The sequence below is a fragment of the Poromitra crassiceps genome (genome assembly GCF_964638095.1).
Source record: "Poromitra crassiceps genome assembly, chromosome: 8".
Taxonomy (NCBI): Eukaryota; Metazoa; Chordata; class Actinopteri; order Beryciformes; family Melamphaidae; genus Poromitra; species Poromitra crassiceps.
The window spans coordinates 4,330,452-4,355,978 of NC_139629.1; the positions used below are offsets into that span (position 1 = coordinate 4,330,452).

The 25,527-nt window shown below is 45.2% G+C and overlaps 1 protein-coding gene across 3 annotated transcripts in view; it reads right to left on the reverse strand.

Moving 5' to 3' along the window:
- Positions 1–5,891: 5,891 nt before the first annotated feature.
- Positions 5,892–25,527, reverse strand: part of rbms1b (RNA binding motif, single stranded interacting protein 1b) — a 41,179-nt gene continuing 21,543 nt past the window's right edge. For 2 of the 3 annotated variants that reach the window (XM_083642072.1, XM_083642070.1), the window contains exons 3-13: positions 25,416–25,474; positions 23,271–23,362; positions 15,557–15,714; positions 13,567–13,646; positions 12,206–12,321; positions 10,614–10,663; positions 10,418–10,523; positions 10,146–10,196; positions 9,094–9,204; positions 8,512–8,592; positions 5,892–8,383 (exon numbers count right to left, since the gene is read on the reverse strand). In XM_083642072.1, the coding sequence (XP_083498198.1) occupies positions 8,312–8,383; positions 8,512–8,592; positions 9,094–9,204; positions 10,146–10,196; positions 10,418–10,523; positions 10,614–10,663; positions 12,206–12,321; positions 13,567–13,646; positions 15,557–15,714; positions 23,271–23,362; positions 25,416–25,474 (976 nt within the window). In that variant the 3' untranslated portion in view covers positions 5,892–8,311. The remainder of the gene's footprint in view (positions 8,384–8,511; positions 8,593–9,093; positions 9,205–10,145; positions 10,197–10,417; positions 10,524–10,613; positions 10,664–12,205; positions 12,322–13,566; positions 13,647–15,556; positions 15,715–23,270; positions 23,363–25,415; positions 25,475–25,527) is intronic. The other variant, XM_083642071.1, reaches the window with a different exon arrangement.

The following is a 25,527-nucleotide window of genomic DNA, read 5'->3' on the forward strand; positions in this document are numbered from 1 at the left end:
CATGACAGCAACTCCAAATAATTATGGAGTTGCCTGAACTTTCACTGGTCAGCGCTGCGTGAGTGAAGCCCCGCCCACAGCATATCTGAAACGCCCCCGGGCCTGCATGGAGACGAGCTGTAAATGCTTCAAACCGGCCAGTCTGCACTGATTTCACCTCATTTATAAGGTTATTTGGCTGTATGATAATTCCCCAAGACATCATAGTATGATGTCATAGTATCATGACATCATAGTATGACATGACGTCATCGATGACATCATAGTATGATGTCTTGGGGAATTTGGGCTACTCTGTACACGAACAATCAAAACAATGTCTTAGACATTTTATGGTATAATAATGGTTATCTCGCGCGCTCGATTCCTAGGCTCGCCCGCAGCTCGCCGAGCGGGCCCTTGCATACGTAGCTCGGCCGCTACGCGCATGCGCATGCACCTATTGGCGCATGCGCAATGTCTCCTTCTCTCTCTCCCTCAGTCTCCCCCTCACACTCTCTCCCTCGGTCTCTCCCTCTCCTCTCCTCTCTCTCCCTTTCCCTCAGTCTCTCATCTCTCTCTCCCTCAGTCTCTCTCTCCTGTGTGTCACTGATAACATCATCAGTGATGTCACAATGATGTCACGATGCCTATGTATGACATCACTGATGACATCATCAGTGACATCATCACTGAATAGCCTCAGCCTTAGGGCAATCAGCCTTAGGGCAATTAGGCAATTAATCTGCCCTAATTAAAAAATCTGGCTCTGTCAGGTCACCACAGTGCTCTTTACACCCAGTGAAAATTTCAGCCTGATCACACGTAAAATGGCATAGCTGTGGCCGGACACAATTCTTGAAACAGACAGACAAACAAACAGAGTCCACATTGCCAAATTTATATAGATATGATATATCCTCCTAAATGCACATTCTCAAATTTTGTGTGTTATTAGCACAGTCATCAACCAGAACAAGTGAAAATGTTCTGTATGGAAAATCCTCCTTCATAGTTCAGCCATTGAACATGGAAACACACAAAATGTAGCCTAGTCCGCCACTAACACTAACAGATATTGCACATAAGAAACCCTAGATGGTGCTATAAGCTTAAAACACAGGCATACCGCTTGTCACTATACTAGGCTGAAGATTGTGGTTTATCATGAATATGATCAACATAATGTTTATGTATTGTATATAACACATGCACAATCCACCATGCTCTTTAAATTGCCATCAAAGGCAAAGCTGTCAATATTCTCCAACCTATTAGTAGAATCTCTGTAATGTGTCAAGACTCTACATTATATTGCCAGGCACAGTTTCTAATGCTTCTGGCATGCAGATTGATCCTGTTGAACTGGAAACAGATACAGCCCCCCACTCACACTCAGCTGATTTAAGATGTCATGCAACACCTTCAACTGGAAAAACTCACTCAGAATTCACTTTACGAGGTTCCATTGAGACGTTTTACAAGACTTGGCAACCCTTCATTGACTATGTAGAGGCTAGGCTATAGACATAACTGCCATAATGTTATACCTCTGGTAAGATGCCAATACTCCACGTAAAGTAGCATTGTACTCCTGATTATACTTATTCTGTTGTGTACACTGTTTTTACTGTCTTTTCTGTTGTTGTTTGTTCTTTGTTTTTGTGTGTCTGTGCAGAACTTGTGATATTTGTGCAACAGTGCAGAGCAGTGATACAGCCTAATTGACTGCCTGCATCAGACATACACTGAGTGGGGATGAGGTCACTCAGTTAATTTACATGAGACATTCCTTCTTGGGAACATTTTCGCCCAGACTGAAAAGCTATCATTTACTGAAATGCTGCTATAGTATAAGTGTTGTGTCTCTATACTAAAAGAGACTGAGCTGAAAACATGTAACACCTAACCTAGGTTCCACCTAACCTACAGTACCCCACATCTAATAACCTAACCTACAGTAACCCCACATCTAATAACCTAACCTACAGTACCCCACATCTAATAACCTAACCTACAGTACCCCCACATCTAATAACCTAACCTACAGTACCCCACATCTAATAACCTAACCTACAGTAACCCCACATCTAATAACCTAACCTACAGTAACCCCACATTTAATAACCTAACCTACAGTACCCCCACATCTAATAACCTAACCTACAGTAACCCCACATCTAATAACCTAACCTACAGTACCCCCACATCTAATAACCTAACCTACAGTAACCCCACATCTAATAACCTAACCTACAGTAACCCCACATATAATAACCTAACCTACAGTAACCCCACATCTAATAACCTAACCTACAGTACCCCACATCTAATAACCTAACCTACAGTACCCCACATCTAATAACCTAACCTACAGTACCCCACATCTAATAACCTAACCTACAGTACCCCACATCTAATAACCTAACCTACAGTAACCCCACATCTAATAACCTACAGTAACCCCACATCTAATAACCTAACCTACAGTACCCCACATCTAATAACCTAACCTACAGTACCCCACATCTAATAACCTAACCTACAGTAACCCCACATCTAATAACCTAACCTACAGTACCCCACATCTAATAACCTAACCTACAGTACCCCACATCTAATAACCTAACCTACAGTAACCCCACATCTAATAACCTAACCTACAGTACCCCACATCTAATAACCTAACCTACAGTACCCCACATCTAATAACCTAACCTACAGTAACCCCACATCTAATAACCTAACCTACAGTACCCCACATCTAATAACCTAACCTACAGTACCCCCACATCTAATAACCTAACCTACAGTAACCCCACATCTAATAACCTAACCTACAGTAACCCCACATCTAATAACCTAACCTACAGCACCCCACATCTAATAACCTAACCTACAGTAACCCCACATCTAATAACCTAACCTACAGTACCCCACATCTAATAACCTAACCTACAGTAACCCCACATCTAATAACCTACAGTAACCCCACATCTAATAACCTAACCTACAGTACCCCACATCTAATAACCTAACCTACAGTACCCCACATCTAATAACCTAACCTACAGTAACCCCACATCTAATAACCTAACCTACAGTACCCCACATCTAATAACCTAACCTACAGTACCCCACATCTAATAACCTAACCTACAGTAACCCCACATCTAATAACCTAACCTACAGTACCCCACATCTAATAACCTAACCTACAGTAACCCCACATCTAATAACCTAACCTACAGTACCCCACATCTAATAACCTAACCTACAGTACCCCACATCTAATAACCTAACCTACAGTAACCCCACATCTAATAACCTAACCTACAGTAACCCCACATCTAATAACCTAACCTACAGTAACCCCACATCTAATAACCTAACCTACAGTACCCCACGTCTAATAACCTAACCTACAGTAACCCCACATCTAATAACCTAACCTACAGTACCCCACATCTAATAACCTAACCTACATTACCTCACATCTAATAACCTAACCTACAGTAACCCCACATCTAATAACCTAACCTACAGTACCCCACATCTAATAACCTAACCTACAGTAACCCCACATCTAACAACCTAACCTACAGTAACCCCACATCTAATAACCTAACCTACAGTACCCCACATCTAATAACCTAACCTACAGTACCCCACATCTAATAACCTAACCTACAGTAACCCCACATCTAATAACCTAACCTACAGTAACCCCACATCTAATAACCTAACCTACAGTAACCCCACATCTAATAACCTAACCTACAGTAACCCCACATCTAATAACCTACAGTAACCCCACATCTAGCCAATCACAGCCCACTAGTCTACATCTTAATAAATGTATTTACATCTTCAATTATTCCAACTCGATTACAGCTCAACTTCCTCTCAATGCTACCAAGGAAATGGAACACATTCACAAATGCACTCGACTCCGACACGCACCAAGTCCTCCAGACTCTGACACGCACCAAGTCCTCCAGACTCTGACATGCACCAAGTCCTCCAGACTCTCACACGCACCAAGTCCTCCAGACTCTGACACGCACCAAGTCCTCCAGACTCTGACACGCACCAAGTCCTCCAGACTCTGAGTGAGAAACAAATAGTCGCACTGTGGCTTCGACCGTCTGTTGTGTTGGACTAACTGTGTGTAGACATGACTCTGGTTTCAATGCAAAGGGTGAGGACTGCCAACACTGTCATGCTATTGGTGAGAGCGTGCATGGCCTAAACTGTGTGAGTCAGGCCATCAGGAGGTATAGGGTGGGTGGGTGGGTGGGTGACAGTCTGTGGCAGATGGGTCCCTCCGGTATCCTGCAGGGTGTCGTGCCACCCTACGGGAAGCCTACCAGCTCCAGACGAGGAGCGAGAGTCACGCTCCAGCTGTCTGTGGTGGTGCCACCTGCACCTACAAGTCATGTCGTGGGCACTCACTCTTCTCCCTAGGCCCTTTTCACAGCAACCATTTTGAGGTGGTAATTAAAGCAGGTGTAACCAATAAGATGCTCAAGTCATTTTTTGCAAGTCCAATTCAAGCCTCAAGTCGTTGAGCTTGAGTCCAAGTCAAGTCTCAAGTCTTTGGTCACAAAGACCGCAGGGCGGGCGAGGCCGCGCGGCGGCTGACCTTAGGAATCCAGCGCGCAAGATGCCTAGTAAAAAAAAAAAGGACGCACAGGAAGCCCGGATAACGCCGTGTTGTGCCGGAGGATAACACCGTGTTGTGCCGAAGGGTGACCACACGTGAAGTGTACGTGAAGTTCGACCCTTCTTCCAATCTATACATTAAAAATGCAGAAATATTAAAATAGAATAGGTGAAAATGACACATTTAAAATTACATTCAAACTACATGGGATTAGCATAAAGTGGGCACGTCTGTAAAGGGAAGAGTTGTAGGTACCCATTCTCATTCAGATATCTTGAGGTGACAGGTCAAGGGACCCCTTTGAAAATGGCCATGCCAGTTTTTCCTTCACCAAAAAGTAGCCTAAATTTGGAGCATTATTTGCCCCCCTTGCCGATAAGCTAGCATGACAACGTTGGTATCAATGGATGCCTTAGGTCTCCTAGTTTCATATGATACCAGACACTTCCCTCTACCTTTAAAAATGAGCCCGCTAGAGCCTCTGAAAGACAATCATATCGGCCGTGGAAGCGTCTTGCAAAAAGCGCACTTATCAGTCACAGGACAAAAGGTGCTTGAGCACAGCCCTGGAAATACATCTCAAGCAGTCTTTGTCCCCCACCAAAACGAGGCCAGTTGTCCCCATCCATTTGTCTGAGTTGCTAGCCAAGGCAACTAGTTCATATCAAAGATATGTTGACACTGAGATGGTGCTTATACCTCCCCCTTCTTGAATTTCAATAATCACATTATTCACATTTGTAATTATAAGATCCAATTGAGGTTTTCAATTAATTAAACTGTAAACAAATACCTTTGACTACTTATCAAACTGAATGAATTAAAACAGAAAGTGAAAGAACAGGTGTAACTGTCTTGCACCTCACAGAAGTGATGTTGGAGCAAATCAGCTCTGCTCACCAACACTACACCCATAACAGATGAACTTTTTTTTTTTTTTTTAGGTTTTTATTCAAAAAACGTCAAAGAAATGAACACAAATAAACCTTAAGTAACAATCTACTGGGAAAAAAAAGTCTTTGGCTTTAACAAACACTACGAAACAAACATACAGAGGAAGGATTCCTTAAACTGGACATACAAGTTACCACTGGCAAATGTGTGGCACATGTAAAACAAGATTAAAAAAAAAGAAAGAAAAGAAATTAACTTTCATATAGATATCTCTATGAAAATCTTTTATTTCCTCAAGCTGTCTGTACAAAACTCTTCATAAATTATTACTTTTTCATATAACTTAATGACTGTTCAACATGGTGGTTACTTATATGAGCTTTTTTTTTTCTGTTTCTTGGATGCACCTTTCTTTCCAAACTCTTGACCCAGATAGTATGGCACTTTGTTCAGACACCACTAGCAGCATAAACCTCACAAGACTCCACAGTATGACCTCTCCGTCTCAGGCATTAGAGAGAAATCTCAAGTATAGTCACAACGGCCCTTTGCTTCTGTAGCACACGCTAGCTAGCCAACTACAGAGGAAATGCTGCTGCACATCTGTCTGGACTGGAGACAAAGCAACACAGATATTGTTTTAGGAGCACAGATCCGGTAAATACCACACAATGCTTTGTTATCCTTGGTCTTCAAGAACCTCCATCAGCCTCTGGAATCGATTGCCATGAAAAACCAGCAGTTCTTTTGAAACTATGAAACTGAATGTCTGAACGTGAGTATAATAAAAACATGCTTCTATGCACAGTTTCCCCTCACAATGATTACGAGAATACACCATAAAAAAAAAATAGGTTTGAAGAAAATCAAAAAAGTATGAAAAACAACCTGAAAGGAAACAGCTGTATGTGGCCAGCTCCTGAGCGTGGCATTTTGGTCTGCGAGGAGGGCGGGCAGGACCTGCTAACCCGGGCCCTAGTACAGAGGAGAAAAGGAAACTCTGAGGTAGATAACTGGTCAGACTGACCACCAGGTCGAATTGCACGCTTCTCGGAAGACACCGTCATCTAAAAGCCTGCTTTCATCTGCGCTATGATCAAAGAAGAATCAAACTTGAGCAAAAATCATGATCTGTGGTGATCAGATTTGCTAATTGTATCATTGTGATTTCATAGTTTCGAACTGACTTCTTTCCTACTTCATTGACAATTTCCCCGTTGCATTTTCCACGTTTTCTGTAGTGATGAAACTCATGTGTGGCACTTGTTGGATCCAAGCCTTCCTTCATGCTTGTTGTGTGCGTCCATACTTTGCTAATACATGATAAGTGAATGTAAATGTACAAAAAAGGCACATTCTCCAAACTGCAATCTAGTCTTGCAGAGTCCATTATATCCTGCTTAAAGAGACAAATGATGCTATTTCCTCAGTGTACTAGCTCACAGTCTTTGGTGAAGTCAACTACAATTGAAAGTGCCAAGTTTTGTTTGTTTCCCATCAAAGAGTGAGGTGCAATAAAATCCATATATATTCCTCTCCATTTCCCCCCCAACTCACGGAACTTTCGCCTAAGATGTAATAAAAGGCTTTGATTCGTTTTTAAACAATCACAAGTTCATCTTTTCCTGTTAGCATTTCAAATAAAAGTAAAAAAACAACAACAACACACTCTGTCAAAATGACAGCAAACATCACCCAAAAAAGACAAAAATACGACCAACAAACAAAAACAAGGTATCCCCTGTCTCATTCCCCCCACCCCCACTAAGTTCCTTTTCAGCTAATCTACAACACCAAAGTCATCAAAAAGGCAAGATTCAAAAGGTGATCTTTTCAGCAGAATTTCTACCACATTCCAACAACCAGAGACATGTAAGGTCCTCTGATTAAATAAAAATTACATCCTATTAAAATCATCAGATGTAGAGTCATTTCATTCAAAACATTTTTTTTTTCGTCTAAAATTCCTACTTATATTAGTTTTGGGGAGGGGAAAAGCAAAAAACACCTAACACAGCAGATTGAACCATAAAGGAAAGCCCTATATAGCTGATTTACAAGGCAATAGCTGGCCTCTGTGGTGGTACAGACTCTGTGGTGGTACAGACTCTGTGGTGGTACAGACTCTGTACAGCTACTGTATGGAAACTATTAAGGCAATTTTTTTTATCAGACAGCAAGATCAATCTAGAGCACTAAGAGAAAATCACTTTACAAGAAAAAACACTGAACACGTCACCATAGCAACACTCACACAGCAAGCACAAATCATCATTTTCAAGATGTCTGGCTGATAAATCTTCAGAAAAAGAACAACACAAAATAAGAAAAAGAAATCATGAAAATATTAACAAAAGACATATTTACTATCATGCACTTTGAACAACTAGTCACACAATCCTTTAGATTCTTGTATCCCGTGGCAATCCTTGGTAAAAAATAAACGTTTTGGTTTATCAAAATAAAACTTTTTTTTTTGTCTTTTTCTCTCAATATAATTAGCATTATCATTCGATGAAATCAATCATTTATTTGCACTTTCTGGAACTGATACCAAAAATAGTCTCACTCATTCTTTTTTTTTTTTATAAACATAAGGAAATAATTGCAGAACCTGTGCAAAACAGTGAAAACTCCGTAGCATCCGTTGCATCTGAGGAAGCTATGATTGTTTTAGCTGTTGTCCAAACGTGACCTGGGTACTACTTGGTTTGTTGATAGGTGTATGAGCTGGGTACTACTTGGTTTGTTGATAGGTGTATGAGCTGGGTACTACTTGGTTTGTTGATAGGTGTATGGGGAATGATCAGCAGATGACTCCACCTGTGACTGTGCACCGTTTTCCTGCAACAGAAAGAGGATGAAGAAGAAGAAGGATGACCCTGATCCTCTGGTACTGCCACGTTGCTAACACTGAGCTGCTGTTGTATTCATTTACACACGTCAGGCTACAGTGCGAGTACTGCACTAACCTCCACAGGAACAGCTGTTGTCTGCATGTGTGCGTACTGGGGGATGTAGGCTCCCTGCATAGCTGTGTTCGCCGCCATAAACTGAACAATGAAGGAAACACAAACACAACCCAAATCATTCTATGATCACAACAAATTCTACCATGACCTAGAATTTGCGAGGCCCCTTTCCGACAACGTTATTCCCAACGTTTGTGTCATGAGAGAACTGATGTTCTTCTGACTATGGTTGTCAAAAGTATTGATTATCGATTATAACAATTTGGAGAGAAAAAAATCCCCTCCCTATCATTGGTGGGTATCTTGCTTCAACAAGCTAAATGTGTTCTGATAGGCTGATGACTAGAACAGGGGTAAAGTGTAAAGTTTTAATGAGTTTTATCGGGCCTAGATTATGGAGAAGCGTGCGTCTGTCCATCCATCTGTCTTCGCTTATTTTTATGCCTCTTGATGTGTTGTCACCCCCCCACCCCCCCACCCCGTGGTATCGAGTATTGATATCTTCCTGGGTATCGGTACTGAAGTTAGAAGTTCTAGTATCATGACAATGCTAGTTCTGAGCACGTGCAGTGGGTCTCTCACCGTTCCTGCACTACCCATGGAGAGGTGACTCATCTGCTGCGTGAGAGGGGCCATCATGGAAGTAGGCTGCAGCGACATAGACGGGTCCATAGAGGGCGATAACACTGCTCCCTGGAACAGAGAGAAGTGAGAGTGGGTGAGAGGGACGGCGTGCAGTGGGGGTGGAGACTCGAAAGACATGCGAGGAGCATTGTGCCGTCAAACGAAAACACAAGTCAGAGGTCGATATGAGAGAGGCAGAGAGAAGAAAGACGATAGAATTCCATGCTGAATATCTGGGATGGATGCCGACCGCAGGCTGAAAATGGAATAACGCTCCGATGCTGCTCTTTCTAGATCATACATCATGGGTTCTGCCTGAAGACTGGAGTGCAGACAAAGAGAGGAACTGAGTGATCTCACATTTCACATCCTATGCCCACAGCAACGGGTGAATAGTCTCAGAAGTTGTCTTGACTCAGCCTATTCGGCCCGAGGCACCTACCAGTATGTCTTTTCTAATCTACACAGGAGGTTGGCTCATTCACAGAGCAGGGAAGTAGCCTACTCTCGCTCTCTCAGTTGAAAACCATCTGTTAGAGAATCGTCAGAATCTGCCATCATCAAATGCAGAGCGTTATGAAGCATCTCCAACGGTTTCTTTACAAACACTTTAGCACCCTGAATCCTCAGTGAGTGGTCTCACCTTATATTTACTAGGGGTGGTAAAAAAAAATCGATTCATGTAAGAAACGCCATTCTTATCTTCCACGATTCTGAATTGATCCACGACTCCCAAGAATCAATTCTTTTTTTCATTTTTATTTTTTGTATTACTTTAACGTATTTTTCTTCAGGTCACTGAGAACTGAGAAATAATAAGACGTTTTTATTTGTGCAAGTTCAGCATGAATACATGTTACCTTTTATCTTAGGTTAAGCCTTTGTGTGTACTGTGTTTACATTATTGCAGTCAGTCGTCCATGCCATCCTTTACTACACCGCCTTTCTTAGCACACTAAAGTTGCTGTTTAAAATGGTCTATGATGATGAAAAGAGGCATGTGCTCTTACTGGGTGCTGCATGATGTAGGACTGGTGGGGCACCCAGGAGGGGTTCTGCACCTGGAACACACACACACACACACACACACACACGCAGTAAACACACTTGCACTGGACACATGCTATTTGGACGTGTTTCTATCAGACACAATATTAACAAATATATACAGTGTTATTCCTGAGTGGATGTTAAAAACGAGTTGACAGTAGTTTAGAAAGTATTGCATTCTTTGTTACATTATTAAAACTACATTTAAATCCTGTCGGAGAAGGATTCCAACCTGGTATGTTGAGACTGGAGAGATGTAGGGAGACATGGACGTTTGAGCAATCATCCGGTTGGCAATACTGTATGGAGATGGAAAGAATCTATGGACATAGAATAAACTGTATTAAATAAGTATGCAAGTAAATGCAGTGAAACAAAATAAAGTGAACACTCCCTCCAGACAATCTCATCTGCTTCTGTCAGCTTACCCATTTTGCATAGCAGCTGCATTGGGGTCATATGTGAGTGTCATTCCAGCCTGAGGACAGAGAGGAAATGATTGGCCAACTCCAGGGCATTTGTACCTCTCATAGGAATCAGAGAGGAGAGCAGAAACACCTTCAGTAAAACTACAGCTTAAAGCAGGGATACTCAACTTGCTTTGCCCGGGGGCCACTTTCGTGAAATGATAGAAGGCCAGGGTGCCAGTTAATAAACAAACAATATACATTTTTCTGTAGCGGATTGTAGGTTTTTGGGGTGTCAGCCGGAGTTTAGTCTGACAATGTTGTGCACACCGGATAGTTAGTTAGGTTAAGTACATACATAAAGTGCCTGGGTAGCGAGCAGACGGCGGTATTTGACAATTTAGCAGCTAAATCATAGATTATTGAAATATATTCCATATTCCAGACTGAAATGCTATAACAGAAGTGGAGTATTAGTCCAGAACGACATGAGCATTTGGACACTTATTCAGTGGGTATCTTGCATGTTGCGTTCAGGTGCACTGTAAAAAAAAATCATCATCGCGGGCCACACAGGGGGCGCCCGCGGGCCGCAAGTTGAGTATCACTGGCTTAAAGGAACACTCCGTCCCATTTTCAACCAGCTTTGTATCATTAGAAAATCATCAGAAAACTGTAAACAGTTTTGCAGACATTCATTTAGTTTGACAGTTATTGAGAGTTGAAATGAGTTAAGTTGTGGACCAGTGATGTCATTTGTGCATGAATGACATCACTGGTCCACAACTTCACTTCAAATGAATGCCTGTAAAACGGTTTACAGTAAGTACACATTGAATACATGAATGTTTTGTCACCTATACTATTCACCTTATTCACCACGCCCACTTTTTCTCTCGTCCGCGTTCGACACAAGCGTATTTGTTCTTCCGGTTCAGCTGTAGTTCACGCGGCGCGAGCCCTTTAAGACCAGTGCATCTATGGGTAATGCCTACTGTGGCTAATATTAGCCGCTAGTTAGTTATGTTATATGGCAGTAAAATGCCACTGAATGACCAAATTGATATCACTTTTAACCATTTCGAGTAACACTGTTTCCATACGGATCACCAGCGTTAGTTTGTTGTTTATAACGTGGCTATATTCATAACGTTTTCTATCTCGGATGCGTTATTTCGAATCCCACATAGATCAACGTGCTGGCGCAAAACGTGTGGGTTTCAGGACGAAACAGTCTCGAGCCACTAACGTCATCTTTAGGGCACAATATTCCTGGAATGCAAGTTTAACTAAACAGTTACATGTCCTCTGCATTCTACATAAAATTAAGATATTACGGGTTGTTTTATTTTGTATGTTAAGATAATTAGTTTATGGGGCAGGAATTCTGCCAGCTTAGGAGGGGAGTGCGGGCGGCCATCTTGCCTGCGGGGTTTTTGGCAAGTCTAAAAAATAAAGGTTGAAGAAATAATCTACATCCGGTTCTAAAACGGAAATACTATTACGAAATGACGTCATGCGGAAGCGTCCATGTGTGGGCAAAGAACAAGGTGAATAGGAGACCATTATTTGTGCTTTAACGTCTCAACCTCCCTGAGGGGGGCAGCACTCACCAGTCTAGTGTCGCCGTCTCTCCCCCAACCACGACCGTTCTGTACAAACTTATTCTGGCTTTGCCTCTTCTTCTGCCCACCGTCCGCAAACTTACACAGCAAGGGCTCCGGGGGCGCTAGAGAGAAGAGAGGGAGAGAATGAGACGAAGAAGCTTCTGGGTTTTATTTCTTTTTACAAACACGATCCCTGCATGGTTGCTTTGTTTGTGTACAGTTAATCGCTGCCTGAGCTGGTCTGGAGCCTGGGAGGGAAGTGGGCATTTACTAGCCAGCCTGGGAACACAGACATCTAATTTGGCAGCTGTGGCGCTGTAATCCCCTCCCTCTCCTACAGGAGGCGAGGCCAGCAGAGACTATTTCAGTCTAATAATCCAATTAAAAAGCTTAGAGTGGGAGTGGAGGCCACACAAGGCAGCTCTCTCTCTCTCTCTCTCTTTCTCTCTCTCTCTCTCTCTCCCTCTCTCTCTCTCTTTTTCTCTCTCCTTTTCTTTCTCTGTGCTCTGCCACTTAGTGCTGCTGTAGAGGAGCTCTCCACCAGCAGACTTACAGACTCCTGCAGGGAGCAGAGATCAGCTGGCTGGCCACTTCATCCTGCCTATACAACTCCACCCACATTGTACACATTAGAATCATTTACAAAGCCTATTTCTGTTATCGCCTCTAATGATGTGCTGGTCCTTATGCAACTTCTTGATTTGCTAATTATTCAAAATAAAGCTGTGGTTAAAGCCCCAATATGTAACTCTTTTTTTTTTTTACCTTGATAAAACAGCTTTTCAATCATTTGATGGGTACACTGACTTCTAATTGGGACCGCTGTCATTCCCCCATTATTCATTTAGTCGGAATATTGTCATTTTCCGAATATGGGCAAAAACCGGAATATTGTGTGGATGCAAACGTAGTCAATGCCTCTTGTGTGAAAGGGTAACTCCGGGGGAATGTCCAGACCTGATTCCCACGGACATAGTCTAGTCTGAAGGTGGCTAAAGTGACACATTGTTACACATTAAGTCACATCGTTTTAACATCATCATCAAATTGGCTAAGCGGGGGGGTGTCTGTGACGGCGGTGTCTGTGGCGGCGGTGTCAGTCACGATTGTGACGTCATCAGCGATGTCACTCGAGCAACTGTGATGTCATCGGTGTTCAAATTGGCTAAGTGGGCTGTGTGGTGGTGGTGTCTGTCTGTGGCGGTGGTGTCAGTCTCCAGAGGCTCCACCCGAGGAGCGTGCCAGATTCCTAGTTGCTAAATAAGAGCATTCCTACACTGCTGCATCTGCTAATAATTCATACGTCCATGTGTTAATAATTCATACGTCCATGTGTTAATAATTCATAAGTCCATGTGTGTTTTTACCTGGAACGCCTGGAGGTGTCTTGATAAACTTTCCATTGAAGTGAGAAATGACCGCATCGCATTTCTCCGTCGACTCCATCCTGCAAGTCATAAAAGACACACAGAGCACCATCACATGAAGGAGAAACGCCGTGGCAAAGCGTTTGATGCTGCGGGTGAGAGGAAGATGAAGAGGAAGAGGAGAGGAAGACGAAGAGGAAGAGGAGAGGAAGACGAAGAGGAAGAGGAGAGGAAGAGGAGAGGAAGAGGAGGCTTTTTCAATGGCTGGATCGATACGCAGGACTTTGATCTCAGCAAAGTGAGGTGTGTGAGGTGAGCCGAGGTTAATGTGGTCGTGGAATCATGTAAGGTCTTGACCACACGGGCACACACACACACACACACACACACACACACACACACACACACACACACACACACACACACACAGACACACACACACACACACACACACACACACACACACACACAGACACACACACACACACACACACACACACACACACACACACACACACTCTCTCTCACACACACACACACACACACACACACACACACACACACTCTCTCACACACACACACACACACACACACACACACACACACACACACGCACACACACACACGCACACACACACACACGCACACACATTCCTATGATGCATGCACAGATAGCGTTGCTGCTTTGTGAATGGAGGGTCTCGCCTTTCAGGTTCTTCAGTCAAATGTCTGGTTATGCAGGCATGACTGGAGGGGCCCCACGTTACCACTATCATTAAACCACGTGGGCCAGTCATTATGAAGCTATGCTTCTATCCACACATTAACTCCTCCCACTCCACCACCAACAACAAAGCATTGATTTTAGAACAACTGAGACAAAGCATGTTTAAAGTGTTTAAAGTGTTTTTACGATGTGAAACCCACAATGAGCAACAGTCATTGGAATCATTCTTAATGTGTTGCATGTAGCATTATATATGATTGCCACACCATGGTTTTAGTATGGTACTGGCCGCGTCTTGTTTCATGTCAGTGGTATTGTTTAGTGCCAGTGTTTCTCAGAATGTACACCACATTTCCCATAAAGCCTGCTGCTTCCTGTCGTAAAGGGGATGTTGCCCGTCGTTACTCTGTGTGCGTTTGTTTGCTCTTTCTCTGCACTGAAGAGCACAAACATGTTGGAAGGGACTTTTCCATCCTTCTCATTTCACTCTTTACCACCATCTGCCACTGCAAGAAGAAGACGGAAGCTTTACCTACGTTTGCACTGGAAGAACAGCGCCCCCTTTCTGTTGTGTGCAGTAAAGCGACCTCCCGCTGTGCCACACGGCAACCCAGCAGATTTTCTGCAACATCCCAGTAACACAAATGCTGTGTACTGTAGACGTCTCTTTTATTGATGCTACTTACACCAGTGTCTCCAATTTAACCCATTGATACCTGATGCAGCATTTGTGTGTGTATCCCTTTAAGACCGCGAAACCGCGCCACGCGGTTTCGCGGTCTTAAAGGGATACAGTCATTGCTCCACCCCCTCTGACGATCTGAGGAGAGCCGTAGACTAGCACATGCCTCCTCCGACACATGTGCAGTCGCCAGGCGTTTCCTTTCACCTGACAGCGAGGAGGGAGTTTCACCGGCATGGACGTAGCATGTGGGAGGATCACGCTATTTCTCCTAGCTCCCTGCCCCCCCCCCAACCAACCAGAGGAGGCGCTAGTGCAGCGACCAGGACACATACCCCCCACAGGCTTCCCACCCGCAGACACGGCCAATTGTGTCTGTATTACCGTGTGACCTAGCCGGAAGTAGCGCTGCGGGAAATCGCACCCGGGTCTCCGTGGTGGTACCAGACGCCCCCATAACGTAGTCATTTATCAATGTTAAAATGCTACATGTAGCACCTGTTTTAAAACCCGTCTCCTAGCATGATTGGTTTCTGGTGAACGAGTCATTGTGAATAAGACACATTATAAAAGCATCTGACCTGGCAAAGCCCACTCCTCTGCTGGCTCCGTTGGCGTCCCTTAAGATGCGGGTGGAGATGACCTGGCCGAAGTGCTTCAACATGTTCTCCAGCTCCTGCTCGTCCATAGACAGAGGCAGGTTGGAGATGTAGAGGTTTGTCGGGTCTTGCTCTTGTTGCTGCACGGTGAGAGAAGACAGAGGAACACACAGGTGTGGGTATAATGATGACACTTTGAAACACACCTGGACACATACCAGCATTCCTTTGTAGTATCACCTTCGTGTTGAGGGAGCCGGGGGGTTTCTGCACCGTTTCCTTTTGTCTTTTTCTTTTTCATCACGTTTTTCCCCTATTCCCCCTGCTCCACCCCCCTCTGCCCACCTGCGGAGAGCCGTAGACTAGCACATGCTTCCTCCGACACATGTGCAGTCGCCATCCGCTTCTTTTCACCTGGCAGCGAGGGGTTTCACCGGACGTACTAGCGCATGGGAGGATCACGCTATTCCCCAAGTTAAATGGTAAATGGTATGGCCTGCATTTATATATTTATATATTTATATTATTATATATTATTTATTTATATATTTTATCTAAAGCGCTTTACAGTCAGTAGTTACATTCACCCATTCATACACCGATGGCGGCAGGTTACCACGCAGGGTGCTGGCACACCAACGGGAGCAATTTGGGGTTCCGTATCTTGCCCAAGGACACTTCGAAATGCAGACTGGAGGAGCCGGGAATCGAACCACCGACTTCTTTCATCCAAAGCGATTAGTGGACGACCCGCTCTGCCTCCTGATCTACAGCCGCCCCGGCTCTTTACCACCGTCCACCCCGGCAAGTTCCCCTCCCCCCAAACAGGTGCCCCACCCGACCGACCACGAGGAGGCACTGGTGCAGCGCCAGCGACCAGGACACATAATACCCTTAATCCGGCTTCCCGCCCGCAGACACGGCCAATTGTGCCTGTGTGGACGCCCGACCAAGCCGGAGGTCACACGGGGGCTCGAACCTGCGACCCTTGTGTCGCTAGGCAGGGAATCTATCGTCGCACTGGCTCGCCGTTTACCTTAGTATTGCAAAATCCCTTCTCCCTAGCAGTGGCTACACTTTCTATGCATTTAAAGGACGGGGGTTAACGATGACGTCTCTGCTTCTTCCTGTCTGCCTCTGCTGGGGGGTTCTGGGTAATAAAGGGTCACCATGCATAGTGATGAGTGCAGATTTGCATGCAGCCCACGGCTGCTGGAGGCCCCGCCCCCGCATCAGCTGATTTCTTCCTGTGTTTCAACGGCGTCAGCAGAAACACAAGACGCTACGGCTACAGCTCCCCGGGGAGCAGCTCCTCATGAATATTCATCAGCTGCTGCTGCAGTCAGAGCCAGCTACAGGGATGGATTGGATTACCAAAGTAATACGCTGACAGAAAAATCAACGTCTCACTACTAGGGGACAAGGAAGGAGGTTCCTGGCCTGCAGTGCAGCACCCAGAGACACTGCTCCATCAGAGGGAGGAGGTTCCTGGCCTGCAGTGCAGCACCCAGAGACACTGCTCCATCAGAGAGAGGAGGTTCCTGGCCTGCAGTGCAGCACCCAGAGACACTGCTCCATCAGAGGGAGGAGGTTCCTGGCCTGCAGTGCAGCACCCAGAGACACTGCTCCGTCAGAGGGAGGAGGTTCCTGGCCTGCAGGGCAGCACCCAGAGACACTGCTCCATCAGAGGGATTGCTTCTGAGGTGACAGAGACGGAGGGGATAGATGACAGCATGGAGGGGGAGCGCTGGAAACTCTAAAGGGAGGGAGGGGGGAGGCCGCCGCTAACGCTCCTTCCTGCTTTTGGCACGTGCGCGCACACATGCTCACATGTACGCGCAAATGATATCCAAGGACAAAAAGACTGCTTTACCACTTTACTGCTTTACCACTTTAGCCTTTATACTTTGCCTCTTAGATGACAGGGCCAAGCATTCATCCCCGTTAACTGCCACTAAAATGTCACCGCAAAGAGGCGACCGATCAATCGTTAATAACAGGAAGCCCGTTTCTTTTGCGCGTCGTTACGGAATAATAAAACCCTCCGTTCCTTGATAGAAAAATAAGCTAACCTTGTTTTCTATTGTCACACAGCTTCTATTCTAGAAGGAATGTTCGTGGTGATTTATTTAAAAGAGGTTTTGAGTGCAGGGTGAACGAGCGCATGTTTTATTGATAAGTCACCCAGAACAGCCTTCCTGCTTTTAAGACTCAGACTCCATCGTCTCGTGAGACACGTTTGGAGGAGGAGGGAAAAGCTCTTCAACATGCAGGGAGAGAAGATAAGACATGTGTTTGTGCTGTGAACGGGGTCACCAGCCAACCAGTCACTCATTAACTGTCATGTGACTGAGGAGCGGAGGCGTGGCTGATGGAGGGGGAGGTACCGCTTGTCTAGTCTCAGAGAGAGAGGGACTATGCCATTGGGTGCTCTAAAATGCAACGCCGGCAATCAAGTCATTTGTAGGGCAAGGGCCACTTTGGCCTGTGATCAATACAAATGTATTGGGGCATCGCGGGCAAAATATAGACTACGAAGAGCAAAATCAATGGTTATTAAAAATCCTTTTTTTCAGTCCTTTTTTCCCTCACAAATGAAGTGCTGCAGTGTGATACAGTGCATCATAAGATGGCTCAGACTGCAAAGGAAATCCACCACTTTCTTTTAAGGCCACAACGGCCAGTTCAAAACTATGGGCACGGCAAACTGGCCGTGTGGCTAGAAGGGGCATAACAGCCACTCTCCAGGGCATGTCCAGGGCATCTCCAGGGCATGTCCAGGGCATCCACAGGACTGGCCTTTTGCCCTTGGTATAATTCCTGCCCTGAAAAAGCATGTCATCTACTCCAGCGGTTCTCAAATGGGGGTCCGGGGACCCCCAGGGGTCCGTGGCACTTTGCCAGGGGGTCCGCAAAAAGTTTTCAGGAAAATAAAAAATATTATAATTATAATTATTATTTTTTGCAAAAGCTTCATAGTTCAACAAAAGTATTGTATGCTTTAAATCTAAAATGGTTCAGGGATTACATTCTAATTTATCAAACCTATCAATTTAAAAGTCAAGCACGTTACCGTGGAAACAATTAGCTTAGCCCAAAATCACAAATCAGATTGAGGGGGTCCCCGGTATATTTTCTATCTTGTAAGGGCTCCTTGGGTGAAAAACATTCGAGAACCTCTGATCTACTGTAATAAAGATGGCGTACTTTGGCCATATGGCTAAAGGATGCTGATTGTTGAAACAATTCTAATTTTATTAAGCCACACACACACACACACACACACACACACACACACACACACACACACACACACACACACACACACACACACACACACACACACACAGCTCGATAAAACATTCTCATTTAAAGAATACTTCTTTATGATTTGCACTATATTGCACAATTGTGCAAATGTGAGCGAGTGTGAGACGGGAAAAGACAGAATAGTGAAGTGTCACGAGAGAAAGTGGTTCATTGAAGCAAGATAAAAGACAGGAAACTCTTATGGGCAGACTTCCTGCACCAGCAGCCTTTGAAATAATAATGAGGGAATGTCTCTTCAATGGTGGCAAGGCGGAGACAAAACACGCTCAGGAAGAAGGACCTTTGTGGGGAGAGTCCATTAAAGCCCAAACACATAATGAGAATCAAGCTGGACTCAAAGGCTCCAACTTTATAATGGCATTTACCAACCTGAACACAATACAAAGATTAAACCTAGACTTTATAATGGCATTTACCTTCTTGACACAATACAAAGATTAAACTTAGACTGGCCCCTCAAAGCGGGCTCCGTTTTAATTAAAAAAGTGAACTGGGTGCACAGAGGCATGTCCACATCCCCAGACACCGACGTGAGGCCAAAGTGTTCCTGCTTAGTGCTTAGTTTCCCTGACTTGACTGTTACCATGACAACATCACACAATTATTTACTTCCTTTCCCCGCTGTCACAGAGTGTGAGCCTGGCTTTGCCCGGAGGCCACTTTTGCAAAATGACAGGAGGCCAGGGGCCGGTTAATAAACAAACATTCATAATATACATTTTTCTGTAGCGGATTGTAGGTATTTGGGGTGTCAGCCGGAGTTTAGTCTGACAATTTTGTGCACACCGGATAGGTTAAGTTAAGTTTGTTAGTACAGTACAAGTACCTGGGTGGTGAGCAGGTGGCGATATTTGAGAATTTAGCTGGAGGCTCAGTCGAACTTTATACTTTTCATTGTGAATTAGAAAATGGCCGGGGGGCCGCTTGGCACCCTATCGCGGGCCGCATCTGGCCCCCGGGCCGCAGGTTGAGTATCACTGGTGTCAGCTATCTCGCCTCGTGCTTTAAAGCTCTTCATTTGAATGTGTACTGTATGACGTCTTTGGCACAAAAACAAACAAACATACACGTCATATCTGTAAAGTGTATTATAAGGTTGAATAGCAGTCATGGTAATTACATTGAGTAGGATGGATGTGACAAACTTACTATAGCTCCACCTTGTCTGAGCTGCTCTTAACACATTGACTGCCAGCCGGTTTTTTTTTGCTGTAGGTAGCTTCTGCCAGGCCGTTTTTTGAGGATTCTGGCTCATTTTAAAAGAGCCGAGGATTCTTTTCTGCTTGGAGTTTGTGAACACAAAGTTCAGAAAAGTACTAATAGAATGTGTGCTTTCTCTGTCTAAAAGAGTTAGTTTGTAGAGTTAGTAGTTATGTAGATATTAGCCGTTGAGTACAGCATGGTTTCAGCTGTCTGAGAGTGAAAGCTGAGATAATCGCAGTTTTGTGAAATTCAATCAAACAGGCAGAACAGTCACTTTAACTATTTATTTTTGGCATCAGTGAGAGATCAGACATCCAAACAATATTCCGAACGCCCTCTCCTTCAACTCCTCCCTCCGTGGGCGTGTCTAGTGGCTTTCAGCCTGCGTTTGTCACAAGCGAGTGCTCTGCTGCTGCTGCTGCTGCAGCGAGTTCGAGCAGCCTCCCTCCCTGGCAGCGAGTTTGAGCAGCCTCCCTCCCTGGCAGCGAGTGTGGATAGGTCTCACTCGTCTCTTGGGTTTGAGAGCCCCGATGAAGCCCCGTGCGACTCTAGGCTTATGCAAATTTGCAATCCCCCGTGTGCTGCTGCTGGCGCGGCCCGAGAGCGGCGAGTCTGGTGACTGATGACTGTAAAATCGGCAAGCCATTTCCTTGAGAATGGAGGAAGCAGCCGCGGGAGGCGGCTGCTTTTGGTTGACTTTCTCTCTGTCGGGAGGGCACCGTCGCCACCTAGCTGGTCGGTAAAATAGATTATACACATTCAATACTTCCAATATCTCCATAGGAGACGCGGGGGGCATTGATCCACGTAGCACCGTCAAAAAAAATAAATCGAGTACAGAGTCAGAACCAGAGCACATCTCTCCTGACTTTCTGCACTGCAGATCAAGTCAAACTATTCAACACCTCCGTGTTTAGCTAGGAGTTTAGCTACGTGTTTAGCTAGGCGTTTAGCTACGTGTTTAGCTAGGCGTTTAGCTACGTTCAGCTACGTGTTTAGCTAGGCGTTTAGCTACGTTTAGCTACGTGTTTAGCTAGGCGTTCAGCTACGTGTTTAGCTAGGCGCTCAGCTACGTGTTTAGCTAGGCGTTTAGCTACGTTTAGCTACGTGTTTAGCTAGGCGTTCAGCTACGTGTTTAGCTAGGCGCTCAGCTACGTGTTTAGCTAGGCGTTTAGCTACGTGTTTAGCTAGGCATTTAGCTACGTGTTTAGCTAGGCGTTCAGCTACGTGTTTAGCTAGGCGTTTAGCTACGTGTTTAGCTAGGCGCTCAGCTACGTGTTTAGCTAGGCGTTTAGCTACGTGTTTAGCTAGGCATTTAGCTACGTGTTTAGCGAGGCGTTCAGCTACGTGTTTAGCTAGGCGTTCAGCTATGTGTTTAGCTAGGCGCTCAGCTACGTGTTTAGCTAGGCGTTTAGCTACGTGTTTAGCTAGGCATTTAGCTACGTGTTTAGCTAGGCGTTTAGTTACGTGTTTATCTAGGCGTTCAGCTACGTGTTTAGCTAGGCGTTCAGCTACGTGTTTAGCTAGGCGTTCAGCTACGTGTTTAGCTAGGCATTTAGCTACGTGTTTAGCTAGGCATTTAGCTACGTGTTTAGCTAGGCGTTTAGCTACGTGTTTAGCTAGGCGTTCAGCTGTGATTCATGTTATGGGAGACACATTGTTTTTAGTAGTTTGGAGGATGAAGCCTCATTTGCTGGATCGAGGTCTGCAAGGCTCAAAGTAAAATAGTCCCATAGTAGGAGTAGGGTGCTTTGGAGGGGACAGAAAGACTGGTTTGGGCTTAGAAGCACGTCATCCCCAGGGTGGATACCTTCTCCAGCACGTCACCCTGCTGTCAGCACCGACCCACACCGGCCTCTGTCGGCGCCATTCACTCCTCAAAGCCTTCCAAAGCCTGGCTGCCTCTCAGCTGGCAGCATGCCACTGGCAGCCATCACAGATGATGCATATATGCACACAGTCGCTGGCACATAAATACATAGCAAAGCATGGACACACATACCTGTCAGGGTGAATCACAAAGCACATAAACACATGCACACATAGTTCATATGTTCTCCCCTCATGATTCACTCAGAGTGAGCGAGTGCACACTACACACCAAGTGTACACTACACACCAAGTGCACACTACACACCAAGTGTACACTACACACCAAGTGTACACTACACACCAAGTGCACACTACACACCAAGTGTACACTACACACCAAGTGCACACTACACACCAAGTGTACACTACACACCAAGTGTACACTACACACCAAGTGCACACTACACACCAAGTGCACACTACACACCAAGTGCACACTACACACCAAGTGCACACTACACACCAAGTGTACACTACACACCAAGTGCACACTACACACCAAGTGCACACTACACACCAAGTGTACACTACACACCAAGTGCACACTACACACCAAGTGTACACTACACACCAAGTGTACACTACACACCAAGTGCACACTACACACCAAGTGTACACTACACACCAAGTGTACACTACACACCAAGTGTTCGCTACAGACCAAGTGTACAACACTACACACCAAGTGAACACTACACACCAAGTGCACACTACACACCAAGTGCACACTACACACCAAGTGCACACTACACACCAAGTGTACAACACTACACACCAAGTGAACACTACACACCAAGTGCACACTACACACCAAGTGCACACTACACACCAAGTGTACACTACACACCAAGTGTACACTACACACCAAGTATACACTACACACCAAGTGTACACTACACACCAAGTGCACACTAGACACCAAGTATACACTACACACCAAGTGTACACTACACACCAAGTGTACACTACACACCAAGTGTACACTACACACCAAGTGCACACTAGACACCAAGTGTACACTACACACCAAGTGTACACTACACACCAAGTGTACACTACACACCAAGTGTACACTACACACCAAGTGTACACTACACACCAAGTGTACACTACACACCAAGTGTACACTACACACCAAGTGCACACTACACACCAAGTGTACACTACACACCAAGTGTACACTACACACCAAGTGTTGAGGTTGGAGTTGATGAAGGGGAAAGAGTGGAAGGGGGGGAGTTGCATGACATGAGCGTGATGATATCAGGATTAGACTGTAATGGAGCCTCACCTTTGCCATCTGAGCCTGGACACCAGTGGTCTTGAGGGCAGCCACAGCTTTCTGAGCTGCAGTGGGGCTGTCAAAGTCCACAAAGCCGTATCCTGAGGGAGCCAACGGTGCAGAGTTAGGACAATACAACACAGAGGAGGGCAGGGTCACCGTGTTGTGTGGGGTGACCTGTGCCTCTCCTGCTGGTGGTCTGCCTGTTTGTTTGTGGATATACGTTGTGCTTGTTCCTTCCACACCTCCTTAACCCATTGATACCTGATGCAGCATTTGTGTGTGTATCGCTTTAAGACCGCGAACCGCGTCTTAAAGGGATACACACACAAATGAGGGATATACACGCAAATGCTGCATCAGTTATCAATGGGTTAAACATCAAATCAAAATCAATCAGATCAAAATGAAAGACTGTTACAGCGCTGACATCTTTTTGTATTATAATGACAACTAGCAGCTTTACCGAAGCTTCAAGCTCACAGGCAACAATTCACAAGAGAGGCTTGAATGTGTGAACACTTCTCAACTGTGCTGTTACACGTCGTTAAGAAGAACTGATTCTATTCTTGCACAAAATCTATACATTTAAACGTCTATTTTCAAAAACCTTCAAGGCCTCTATCCCCCCCCCCTCAAATTCACAAACTTTCAAGGATTTCAAGGACCCGTGGGAAGCCTAATCAAGCTTGGGTGCATGTGTATGTACAGTATGAAGCATATTTGTATGTAAGTCTAGCTAACAGGGTATGGGTGTGTGTTTGTTTGTGTGTGTGTGTGTGTGTGTGTGTGTGTGTGTGTGTGTGTGTGTTTGTTTGTGTGTGTGCATGTTGTTGTAATGTATGTTGTTGTAAGTCTAGCTACTAACAGTGTATGGGTGTGTGTTTGTGTGTGTGTGTGTGTGTGTGCGTGTGTGTGCGTGCGCGCGCGCGCGTGTGTGTGTGTGTGTGTGTGTGTGTGTGTGTGTGTGTGTGTGCGTGTGTGTGCGTGCGCGCGCGCGTGTGTGTGTGTGTGTAAATGGAGGCAGGAAAGTGCTGAGGCTGCAGATAGCAGTGGTTAGCGCTGATGGCTCAGGTCAGCTCTTTGTCCTCGGGGGGCACCCACAGGGTGGGCCTGGCCTCTTACTGCGCCTGCTATATTTAACCTCTTGGAACCGGCCGATGTGCTGCTGCTATATTCTTTCACAGAGGATCAGCTGAGAAACGAGACCCTGGACATGATCCTTCTCTTCTTATTGACATGAATCCCACACGAGGAGGTTCCACATGCATCAAATAGCAGCAGTCTGGGAGAAGTCCAACTGCATTCAGTCAAACAGAGAGGCTCTGGCAAAACCTTATTCCTGAAGCCATCCCCGAGTTCTATTTAAAAGTCAGTTGAGAGCTTGACTAAGGTGTTTAACGGTGTCTCTTTCACTGACCGTCTTTCTATTAACATCTGTATAATCCAGCGTTCTCTTCATCCCATCAGCGCTACATAGAATCCGTAAGCCCCGCCCCCTCTTTAGTCAGGTGGGACTAGTCTACCGGGACTTGGCCCGGAGCCAATGGTGTCACTGCTGTCAACCCCCCCCCCTAACCCTAACCCTATAACCCCGCCCCCCCCGCAGCAGTGACACACTCACCGACAGTCACAGGGCTGAGGCTTAAAATAACATGAGCAGCCTGTCAGTCTGTTTCCTGACTCGCCCGGCCCTTCTGAGACAAACTGCATAGCTGCTGGATGAGTTCAGCGAGGCACCGTCTGTTTCCTCCGCACCGTTGTCAAACCTGCTGCACGAATACGGGGTCGCCGGCGAGCCACATCCTTCATTTCTCCACAATATTCCATAGTCTATATAGTACAATGACGACAGGAGGTGTAGGTAGCTTATCATAAACTGGAAGTCTCCCCATTTTGGTGAGAGCAACTTCTATTCTGGCTCACAGTGAGGCGGTGTTGTGATGGCAGCATAGTCTTCATTCTTCTTTGCAAGTTTGAAGGTCCTGATTAACCACTACTTCTTGATTTGGATGCATATATATGTTATATATATGTGTATTATGTGAGTATATATGTTATATATATATGTATATATATATGAAGAGGAAGTAAATGCACTGTTGTTACCCAGCAGAGAGCGATGTTGGAAAGGAAAAGACAACCTTAACACACCTTTACATTTGTTTGTCGTCTTGTCCAGGATGGCCTTTGTGGACACAATCTTGCCATACCTAGGAGAGGAGCAGAGAGGAGCAGAGAGGCCAGGTATTGTTAGCAGGATTAT